Genomic DNA, 12,058 nt, shown 5'->3' with positions numbered 1-12,058 from the left:
ACCCTTCAGTTCGCAGGCTGACGCTCTATCCACTGAGACAAACTAGCTAGGGCCCTGCTATTTTATTATTATTATTATTTATTTATTCATTTATTGGCCCTGCTCTTTTTAAACTCTTCATAGCTTTGGGTGGTTTTATAACTTGTAGTAGTTTTCTTGGTGTTTTTTTTTGTTTGTTTGTTTGTTTTGTTTTCCAAGCCTCTTAGGAGCTGACTCAGCTATACTGGAAATAGAACCAACTAGCTGGTTTTTAAGTTGAAGGCTGGTATGTTCAGTCTAGCATTTGTATGGAAGGTCAGCTGGAGAGAGAAAGATCAATGGATAGGCTGATAGAAAGACCTGGCATGACTAAGGGTAGTCCCAATATTTTTTTTAAAAGAGCTAGTTCAATAAAAAAGAATTCAGTATTCAGGCATGGGCTATAAAGGATAAATGAGAGAAGAAGGGAATTATAGATGTTTCCACAGTAGAGCGTGTATCTTCTGGGTGGATATAGAGAAGTTTCTGAGAGGGTCAAAGATCAATACGTTCTAAGATATTTTGATTGGATTCAACTGTCATCTATCCTAGGGTGAGAGACTGGGGATGATGGAGATTTTATACATATAATTGGGCTGGCTCATGAACTCCTGAGCAGCTGAGCAGTAACTGAGTTTATATTGGTGGCATTTGGGGAGAGGAAGAGAAACCATCCAGGGAGCAGGGGTAATAAAAACAGCTAAGCCTTTGCATGTTTTATCTCATGAAATCTGCTCAGTGCTGTAGGAGGCAGATTCTATTATTGTCCCCAGGCTCAGAGAAGGGAAGTAACTTGCCTAAAATTGCCCAACTTGTAAGTAACAATACTAGGATTTGAACCTTAACCAACTGCAGTGCTTGAGCTCTTACCCACAGCTCTATTCTACATCTCTCTAGAAGGAGAATTGGAGAGGATAGATTTTTTTCTTAAGTGTGAGTGTGATCAACAAGCTTGATGATATCAAAAGACTTGATAAGAAGACAGCCATGGATCAAATGTTCTCAGGTTGCTGGAGGGGATTAGTATCCAGACTTCAGAGTGAGGAAGGGACTCGTTGGTGAAGAAGTTAAATGTGGGCCTTTGAGCTAGCAAGTGAAATAATAGAAGGAAATGGAAGGAGTGAAATGGAGAGTGTTTTCTTAGTTCAGAGGAGTCCTGAGGGCGAGGGGGAGCGGTAATAGGTCAGGGACGTTGAACATTGAAGGGAGAATCATCATGCAGCTGCCTAAGGCTTTAGACTCCTAGGCCTTTGGTAGGAACACTGTGCATAAATAACTGCATACATGAACCATCCAGGGGCCTTACATGTGAGTTGCTCTGCCAATCCTGACTATGCCTGCTCATGTTCAGTATGGGCCTTTGTGGCTCATGAAACCACTTCCAAAATCTTTATCTCATTTGAATCCAATACTAGGGTTTCAACTATTTCATATTGAAGATTTGCACTTCAGAGAGGCTCAATGGCTTGCTAACAGGAGGAAAAACTGAAACTTATCCCTAACTCATAGAGTTCTTAGTATGGAGTGTGTTGCTATAAGGGCAGCTCACCTTCCCTGAAACTGCTACATAGGAAATCCCACCCTTTTGCAAGTGGTGAAAAGGAGTAGTTCCTTTGGCTTTTTTTTCAGGGGAAGAGTGGTGACATATTTGGTGACTGTGGAGGAGGGGGACTGAGCATGTCTGGCTCAGCCCCTGTTGGGTTCCCTTTTGCTGTCTGCCCACCCACCTGCGGAGGGGTATGTTCTGATGCTCCCTGCCATATAGTCAACTTCCCAAGGCAGCTCTGTGCTGTAGAGCAAGACTCATCATTAGACCTGGTGCCTGAGTGGACACAGCATCTGATTCAGGGATAGTGTTGGCTTATGACCCAAGCTGTATCCCCACATAGTTCTACCAGAACCATAGCTGACTTGCCTGCTGATGCCTGTGTCTCTCTCACAGTTGGTTCCAAGCTTAGGTTGAAAAGGGAAGGGACAGGGGTAAGAAGGCATCATTATTTTTTTTTTATTTTTTTTTGCCAGTACCCCAAAGAGAGACTGGAATTCTCTCTTTTCCATGAAAGCTATATTCCAACATAAGAACCAGAAAGATTTTACAGTTCCCTCAGTACCAAGCTAAGAGAGGTTTTGAGCTTTGTGGTGGATCAGGGTGGGTGAACAATAGAAGCACAGGCCCGCTGAATACTGTTTTTTGTGTGTGTTTTTTTTTTCATCTACAGATGAATGAGCAAATGAAGCTGACAGTGCTGGGGCAGGACTCCATTCTAGTTACCTTTACCTCCATGAATGAGACAGTAACACTTACTATATCGGCCAATAACTGTACTCACGGGGTAGGGCACGATAAAAAGGTAAGGCGAAGCAGACCAGACACCCAGGTTTGACCCCAGGGCATCTCAGCGTGTCTTGCCACTCTACATCTCAATGTCATTGTGCCTCCTTCCTGCCTAATGGATTCCTACTCGTCACACACACCTGTATCCCATGCAAGGCCCTCCCTCTTTCTCTGCCTAATGGATTCCTACTCATCATTCACTGACTGTCTTTAATACCTTGTCTGTGAAACTTGGGTCAGTTAGGAGTTCTTTTAGTGTGACAGAATGCAATGCAGACTGGCTTAAGCATGAAAAGAGACTATATTGGCTCAGTAAACTGAAGTCTGTCAATAGGCAGCTTCAGGCATGGCTGGATCCTGGCCCTCAACTGATTCCATCAGATCTTCCCACCTCTTGGCTCTGTTTTTTTAGGGAGTTTCTCTCCTTATGGTGACAAGATAGTCATGAGCATCTCTGTGTTCATTATTCTGTCAGCTTTAGTCTCCCCAGGAGAACAGGGACTTGTATTTCTCAAGTGCTCCAGTAGAAGTGCCAATACCAACATCATTGGCTCTGCTGGATGCCCACGCCTGAAATGTTCCCTGTGGCCAAGAGTGTATGCTGCTCTCACTGACCAGGCTCAAGTGTCGTGTCCATCCTGGGAGCCATAGGGTGCAATCAGCCCCAGGTAACACCTGGACAAAGGATGATGCAGGAGTGTTTTCCTAAAGGAAAATCATGGTGCTGTTATCAGAAGAGGAAGAGATCATGCTGGACAGAATAACTGCCAACTCTGTCACCCCCTTATTCATCTCAGGTAGAGTCCACCTCTCCTCCTCGGCCCTCCCAGACATGACTCACCTCCATTCTAGTACTCCTTCTTATACAAGCCAATCTTCTCTATCAAATTGGGAATTCCTTGTGATTTTTACTGATGCCTATTGCTTCATGGCCCAGCACAAGGACTGCTTCAAATTAAGCACGTACGAAATATTTGTTGGATGGGTGAGAAAACAGTGTAGACTCGAAGCCCAATTCTCCCATTCACTGGGTATATATGTATATATATATTACTGTTACTACTGTGTGCCTGGTCATGAGTCAACATTGTGGAGAAAGATGAAAGGGACGAAGGGGACATATCCCTGATTCCTGAGGAATTTATAAGCTAGAAGAGAGCAGTTGACATACGCCATGAGACTGGGGTGACCCAGGCTCATCAGTGGAGCAGGCCACTGGCACTACACACAGGGCAATTTGCTGGGATTAGATCACTCAGGAAGGCCCATGAAGTAGGAGCAGGAGGACCACACCTCCCAGTTTGCCCAGTCCCTGTTTACATCTGTCATACTCTTTCACTCTCAGAAGTATCCTAGTTTGGATGATCAATTATATGGTCACACTGAGCAAGGCTCTTGCTCAGTGGGGGCACTTGCTGCCATATGCTACAGGCTCGTAGACTCTCAGAGCTGATGGAGCCCATAAGGAGCAGCCAGCCCAACATCCTCATTTTACATGGAAACACAGGAGACAGGCATGTGGTAGGGACCCATGTTATGTGTACAGAGAACACCCGTGTTTCTCCTGGAGGAAAGTGTTGCACCTGTTATTTTCCATGCATTTTTATTTCCGCAGCATTTCATCTTCATTAATTTATTAACTAATTCAATAAACATTTATTAGTAGCTGCAGTGTGCCAAGTTGGCTGCTGGGAATGTAGAAATGAAAGAAGTCTCACTCCCTCTAGTCTCTGAAATACTTTCAGTCTAATGGAAGGGCAAAATCATAGCACCAGTCGTATTCCAGCTTGATGGGTGCAGGGCATCAGAGAGGGGCTCTGCGGTAACTGTCAGGGTTCATTAAAGGGGTCTCATAGGAGCACTCAGGAAACTCAGTTACTTCAAAGAGCAAAATTGATTTTGAGTTCATCTGGGCAGAGATGAACAATCATGCTTGTTGATGAGTTGATCCTATTAATTTGGTTCCATGCTAGTATGATAGCACTCTAAAAGTCATTGTTGTTGTACTTCACAGAACTAGAAAAAATATTTCAAAAATTTATATGAAATCACAAAAGACCCCGAATAGCAACAGCAATCTTGAAAAAGAAGAACAAAGTTTGAGGAATCAATCACCTTAGCTGATATCAATCTATACTACAAGGCCATAGTAATCAAAGCAACATGGTACTGGCATAAAGACAGACATATAGATCAATGGAACAGAATAGAGAGCCCAGAAATAAACCCACACTTGATGGTCAATTAATATATGACAAAAGAGGCAAGAGCATACAACAGGGTAAGGATAGTCTATTCAATAAATGATGTTGGGAAAATTGAACAGGTACATGCAAAAAAAAAAAAAAAGAAAAGAAAAGAAAGAAACTAGATCAACTTATGCCACGCACAAGAATAAACTCAAAATCAATTAAAGACTTAAATGTAAGACTTGAAACCATAAAAATCCTAGAAGAAAACATAAGCAGTAAAATCTCAAACATTTCTCGTTGCAATATTTTTTTTGATCTATCTCCTCAAGCAAGGGAAACAAAATAAAAATAAATAAGTGGGACTCCATCAAACTAAAAAGTTTTTGCACAGCAAAAGAAACCACCAACAAAATGAGAAAACAACCCACTGAATCGGAGAACATAGTCTCTCCAGTGATACATCTGATAAGGGGTTAATATCCAAAATTTATAAAGAACTTAAACAATTCAACAACAAAAAATCCAACTAAAGAATGGACAAAGAATCTGAATAGACACTTCTCCAAAGAGGATATACAGATGGTCAATAGACATATGTAAAGATGCTCAACATCAGTAATCATCAGAGAAATGCAAATTAAAACCACCTCATACCTATCAGAATGACTATCAATACATCAACAAACAACAAGTGTTGGTGAGGATGTGGAGAAAAGGGAACCCTTGTGCACTGTTGGTGGGAATGCAGATTGGTGCAGCCACTGTGGAAAACAGTATGGGGTCTCCTGAAAAAATTAAAAATGGAACTGCCTTATGACCCAGTGATTCCACTTCTGGGAATATATCTGAAGAAACCAGAAACACTAATTTGAAAGAATATCACTCCTATGTTCATTGCAGCATTATTTATAATAGCCAAGATCTGGAAGCAGCCCAAGTACCCATCAGTAGATGAATGGGTAAAAGCTCTGTGGTACATTTATACAATGGAATACTACTCAACCGTAAAAAGAAGGAAATCTTACCTTTTGCGATAGCATGGATGGACTTGGAGAATATTATGCTAAGTGAAATAAGCCAGTCAGAAAAAGACAAATACCATATGATTTCACTTACATGTGGAATCTAATGAACAAAATAAACAACATAGAAACAGACTCATAGACAGAAAACATACAGTTATCAGAGGGGAAGGGATTGGGGGCTGGGTGAAAGAGGTGAAGGGATTAAGCAAAAAAAAAAGAACAATTCAACTCATAGACATATACAACAATGTGGTGATTACCAGAGGGAAAGGGGGTTGCGGGGAGGTAGATGAGAATAAAGGGAGGATAAATGGTGACAAAAAGAGACTTGACTTTGGATGGTGAACACACAATACAGATGATGTATTATAGGATTGTACACTTGAAGCCTACATAATTTTATTAACCAATGTCACCCCAATAAATTCAATAAAAATGTAAAAATAAATAAAAATCATTGTTAAGTGACTATGTATGAAGTCACATATCTGTGTTTCTTGATAACCTTTTTAGACTGTGTAAAAAATGTGAGTTTATCAAAGGCAATAGATATCAGAAAATTATTCTTTCCCATAAAATTGCAGTAATGCTTTATTTGCCTGGCAACCTCTTGTCTGATGATCTCTGAAGTTTGGAACACAGCTGAGAACCAGTACATAAGGAGCTAAAGACCCCCATGAACAGCCAAGAGAAATCACTCTAAGTCCATGAGCTAAACATGCCCACCAATCAGGCCTACAAAAGACCCTTAGTAATTCAACACTGATTTTTTTTTTATTTTTTATTTTTTTACCTAAATGCAACCTTAGCATGCTAGAACTAGAAATCCAAAGCTGTGATATCCAGTATGGTAACCACAAGTTGCAAATGGCTATTGAGCACTTGCAATGTGACAAGTCCTAATGGAGAGAGACCATAAGTGAAAATACATGCTGCATTACCAAGACAGTGTGAAAAGACAATGTAAAATTTTTATTATTTATTTTGGTTCCATAAATAATCATAATTTTTATATAGTGGGTAGTGGGGTAGATAAATGTTACTAAAATTGATTCTACCTTTTAAGAATGTTTTTCTTTTAATCCTCACCTGAGGATATTTTTCCCATTGATTTTTTTTTTTTTTTTTTAGAGAGAGTGGAAAGGAGGGAGAGAGGGGAAAGAGAGAGAAACATCGATGTTAGAGAGACACATCACTTGGTTGTCTCCTGCACAAACCGTGACTGTGACCAGGAATAGGACCTGTATCTCAGGTACCTGCCCTTGACTGGGAATTGAACCCAAGACCTTCAGTGCACGGGCCGATGCTCTAACCACTTGGAAACACCAGCCAGGGCTTAAGAAAGTTTTTAATGTGGCTACAGGATATTTCAAACTGCTCGTGTAGCTTGCATTATATTTCTACTGGGCCGTGTGGGGTCTGGGAGGTGGAGTGTTTTTAAAGGAAGCTCCCAGAGGCGTTGACAGTGCAGTAGAGACTGGAGAGTTATTGAAAAGGCAACTAACCATCTTGGGGACATTTAGCATAGAGAGAAACAGACATTAAAGCAGCTTGTGAAAACAGTACTGCATTCTAGACAGCAGTCATTGGTGTCAACCAAGAAGATTGACTTGCCAAAAAGCATCCACGTCATAATCCCTTCTGTTTGAGAGCACAGGGAGGTGCAGTATATATTACAACTCCCTAAGCAGACAATAGCAAATGAAGAAAGATCAGATTTATTGTAGGTAACAGGATTTACAAACATTACCTCAACTACCAGGATTAATCATCTCAAAATATTTTACATGAAATCCTTGAGACTCAGAGAATTGCCTCCTTTTGGATTATTAGACCATGAGAGCTGCAAGAAGCCCTTGAGAAAATTTACTGAGTGTGGGGGCCGGCAAAGAGCCTCAGCTGGGAAGAAGTCATATGGCCTTGGGAATGCAAGGCCTCAGTTTCCCCATCTGTATCATGATGTGTAAGGGTCCACCCAGCTTTCACACACTCACTGCCATCCTGGAACCTTTATAACCCACTCAACTCCAGTGAGTGTGTGTGTGTGTGTGTGTGTGTGTGTGTGTGTGTGTGTGTGTGTGTGTTTGGGACTAGTTATCACTCATCAACAAAATCTGTGGCAGTCTAGGAAAGCTGAGACTGGGGGGTAGGGTGGCAGCCTCCTTCCAAGTCCCTGTCACTGGGAAGCTTGTCAGATGGCTTCCCCAGGCACCCATCTCCCTGGAAGAGCGTGACGGTTTCCTCTTTTACGGCCCTGTGCTTGGCTCCTCACTAAATATTTCTATCCAGGCAGCACTTTGGAAGTGAGGCAATGCTTCAATTTAAATGCTTTATTAGCCCAGAGTGCCACCTCAAATCCTTTTTGGAAGCAAGCTGGGTATAAATTACAAATAAATAAATAAAATTAGCCCAGAAGCAGCAGCTGGAGCCAGCCGTTGGAAGGATGGTTGAGGTTTTGCCATTAATTGGGGCATCCTTTACAGAAGTCCTGCCTGCAGGGGAAAGGAGGACATGTGGGCTGACTTCATTGTTCTTCAGAAAATCTGCCCTGTGCCCACCCCACTCTCCCCACCTGAGGCTTCAATTCCACAGAAGGAAATCGCTTTCACACCTCCTCTGTGTTAAGTGAGAGATGTAGAAAGCATGGTTCCTGCCTTTAAGGGGCTGACCGAGTTAAGGATAAAGAAGGTAAAAAATGACGGGGACCCCCAGCAGAAAATGAACTGAAACCTGAGCCTCGTTCTGCAGTACCATTTTGATGGTCTGGCAGAGGGAGTGGTTGAACTGCAGGGCTGCCCCAGCAACTACCTTGCCACCTCACAGGGGGCCCCAGAGCCAGATGGCCCTTCAGGGAAACCTAGAATTGGGGCAGGAGGCCTGGCCTGTGTGCTCATAGGTACCAGTCAATCTATGTAACCCTGGCTAAGGGCAGTTTTTCCTCTGAGATGCTCTGGCAGCTGGAGGTAGGAAGAGATTCTAGGGGGTGCATACAGAGGAGGACTGGCTCCAGAGAGGCCTTTATCCATCATTTTTCACCATGCAGGTATTAACTGGACACCTGCGGCATGCTGGGCCTCTGACACAAAGGAGACCAAGACTCAGTCCCTGTCCTCTAGGAACTTACAGTTCAGCAAGGGAGACAGGTTCAGATGCATTCACTTCAGAAAGGGCTAACCTCTGTCTTCAGGCTGCTGCTAATAGAGGTCCAAAGCAAGGAACAGTTCTGCCCAGTAGAATCAGGGAAAATGTTCCAGGAGGGGACCTTCAAGTCAGGTTGGGTTGGTATGCAGGAATTCACTGGGCTGTGGGGCAGAGAGTTGTGTCTTGGGCAGAGGGGACAGAACATCCTTGAAGTCAGAGCAAGGCCTGGTTGTCACTGGTCTGGGCAGATGACCCCTGGCAGGACAGGTAACAATGCCCTCCCCTTGGCCTCTCCCCAGATGACCCACAAGATCATCAGCATGGACGACAAGTTGTCTAAGATGAGCCGAGCCCTGGCAGCGATCAAGAGGCGGTTTCAGAAGACAGTGTCTCAGTTCATGAATTCTGTCTTACTGGCAGCAGGTAAGGGGGCAGAAAGGTAGGTGACAGCCTATCCGATGGCTTTTCAAATCCTGAGTTACCTGCAGATTGTCTCCAAGGATAGCTCTTTACCACCCCAGGGAGGTGGGCATGACAGGGAGATTTCCCCATTGGTAGATGGAATTACTGGACTCAGAACGCCGAAGGGACTTGCTCAACGCCACACAGCTACTAATGGTGACCTTGGCCACCCTCCATTTTTGAGCGCTTTCCTACGTGTCTTTAATGTCTCCATATGATTATCTTATTTTCCTGGGTCTCATCATCTTTCTGTATGTGTCTCTGTCCCCACTCCCACACCTGGTTCACCTTTTAGCTCCATCTTCTATCTATCCGTTTGCAGCCCCATTCCTCTCTCCTTGTTGTAGATCTCAGCAGAGGAGAAAAAGCAGCTACCTTACCAGGCTGAACTGTTAGGCCCACAGAGCTCCCCATGCTGGCCCTTAGGAATACCTTCCACATCTGGACTCTGCCCTGCTGATGAGCCTGGGCACAAAAGGACATTGACACCCCCCCACCCCCCACAGCACTCCATGCCACCCCCAGGCTGAGCATGGAGGGGCTGTGCTCTCCCCATGACCTCTCTGGGGTATTTCTCCTCACCCCTGAAGACTCAGTTCAACTGTGCCTCTTCTCTGGAAAGCCCTGACTCCCCCAGTAGAAGGGGACACACACTCCTCTGGGCTCGACAGTACTTTATGTGTGCTCTAGTAAATCTTACAACTTAGCATTGTGAATATTTCTGTTTGCCCATCCCTCCTATACTGCCACTGGGAGTTTCCAGAGGCAGGGAAGCAGTTGTGGGTGATCTCTCTATGCCCAGAACCCAGCACTCAGTAAATGGTAAGTGAATGAGAGATCCCTGGCCTCAAAAGTTTTCCAGTCTAGTGGGGAAAGTACAATAAGAATACCGATAAATGCAATGTAACAAAAAAAAGTAGATGGAAATTACTTAAACCTGGAGACACAAGGAATGGCATCCTCAGGGAAGGGAACAACACGGATGCATTTATACCCAGTCTCTACATTGAGTGCTGTCTGGGTCACAAAGCTGATAAAACACAGGGTCAATTCAGAGAAGAGGGATCTAAGCTGGGTATGGATGAATGAATGGGAATGGGATTGATTCGTTCTTACATTCAGCCAGCATTTACTGATGAGCTAACGGTGCTAGGCTTGGAGTGCTGTGCCAGACAATAGAGGGCAGGCAGCCCAGCAGAAGAATCTACAGAGTGAAGGAGTGGAGAGGGAGATGAGCTAAAGGGTGCCCACATGCAGAGCCCTACATCAGGAAGGTAAGGCCACTGAGAATAACAACAGTGTCTTCTGTAAACAGGACTGCTCATCATAGAATATCCATCAAGGGTCATGGGAGAACTAAGTCGAACCAAAATGAGATCCTGGGCCTTTTCTGAGCGGGGCGCCAAGCTAAATCTATATTCAGAAGGCCCTGCAACACGTTATCAGTCAGCCCCACCTGAATCCTCGGCTGTACAGTCTCCGAAGGAAGAGCCTAGGTCTGCTCCGATAAGCCCTGCTCCGAAGAAGATCATCAAAATCCACGCCAAAGCCCTGGCTACACTCAGGTGGGCTTGAGCCTTCATTTCCTCTAGCTTCTGTGTGCCAGATGCTCTCATGCGTAGTGGGCACACACTGGTGAAGAAAATAGATGAGGCCCCTCCCTCTCGGAGCTGGAATCCTCAGGGTGGGCAAAAATAGAAGGTACACACATGAATCACTGAAGTCATTTCGATGGTGAGAAGGCTAGAAAGAAAAGAATTCATGGAAAGCAGAGGTTGGCAATTTAGGGCCATGTGTAAATCTGGCCCTGCTGCTAGCCTTTTTAATGGGTGAGCTTAGAATGTTTTTTTATGTATTTAAATGCTGGGGGAGAAATCAAAAGAAGAATTTCTCATGACATGTGCAATGATATGAAATTTGAATATCAGATCAATAAGTAAGGTTTTCTTGGAACACGGCCACACCCTCTCATATACTTAGTATTATCTATGGCTGCTTACCCTGCTAGGACAGACGTCTTGAGTCTTTGTGACATAGTCCATCTGGCCTGCAAAGATTAGGACATTTGCACTGTGGTCCTTTATAGAAAATGTTGACTAGCCCCAGGGATAGAAAGTGACTAAGAAATGGGGTGGGATGTGCTACATTAGGAAGAAAGGTCAGGAAAGGCATTCCGGAGGAAATGATATTTAACTGGAGACCTGAAGGATAAGAAATAGGCAGCCCCAAAAAGGGACGGGGAAGGAACCTCAGGCAAAGGGTAGAGCAAGTATGAAAGCTCTGAGACAAGAATAAGTTTGGTATATGTGAGTGAAAGTAAAAAGACCAGTGTGGAGCCTCATGGGGAAGACTTAAGAGTTATATAAATTGAGGACACAGAGAGAGAGGCAGGAGCCAGATAAGTACACTTGTTACTGTTATAGGAAGTCATTCCATTACTTTTAAGGTAAGATCATCTGACTTATGGATTTAAAAAAACAACATTTTAAAGCCCAGCCAGTGTTGCTCAGTGGTAAGCATCAACCCAAGAAGCAAGAGATCACACTTTGATTCCTGGTCAGGGCCCATGCCCAGATTGTGGGTTCAATCCCCAGAGGAGGGCATGCAGGAGGTAGCCAATCGATGATGTTTCTCTCGTAGATGTTTCTATCTCTCTATTCCTCACCCTTCCTCTCTGAAACCAATAAAAATATAAATTGTAAAAAAGAAGGTGACATTTTCATAAAGAGGTAAAGAAGGTGAGAAAGTGAGTTGTGTGCCTATCTGGGGGAAGAGCCAAGCAGGCAGAAGGGACAGCGAGAGCAAAGACCTTGAGGCTGGAGGATAAGCACAGGCCAAAGAGGCCAGAACTCAATAAGCAAAGGTGGACCTATTGGAGAAGAAGA

The 12,058-nt window shown here is 43.8% G+C and overlaps 1 protein-coding gene across 10 annotated transcripts in view; it reads left to right on the top strand.

The window, feature by feature from the left end:
• CUNH3orf20 (chromosome unknown C3orf20 homolog) overlaps window positions 1-12,058 on the top strand; it is a 61,746-nt gene that overhangs the window by 29,543 nt on the left and 20,145 nt on the right. For all 10 annotated transcript variants that reach the window (XR_004971532.1, XR_004971531.1, XM_036332301.1 and 7 more), the window contains 3 exons: window positions 2,238-2,369; window positions 9,011-9,134; window positions 10,489-10,738. Coding sequence is in view for 8 of the 10 variants with exons in the window: in XM_036332301.1 (XP_036188194.1) it covers window positions 2,238-2,369; window positions 9,011-9,134; window positions 10,489-10,738 (506 nt within the window). In the remaining 2 variants the exon portion in view is untranslated. The remainder of the gene's footprint in view (window positions 1-2,237; window positions 2,370-9,010; window positions 9,135-10,488; window positions 10,739-12,058) is intronic.

This window comes from Myotis myotis, unplaced genomic scaffold, assembly GCF_014108235.1.
Source record: "Myotis myotis isolate mMyoMyo1 unplaced genomic scaffold, mMyoMyo1.p scaffold_m19_p_13, whole genome shotgun sequence".
Classification (NCBI taxonomy): Eukaryota; Metazoa; Chordata; class Mammalia; order Chiroptera; family Vespertilionidae; genus Myotis; species Myotis myotis.
The sequence above is the reverse complement of the archived record's forward strand: the minus strand, read 5'-3'. Positions and strand labels throughout refer to the sequence as shown.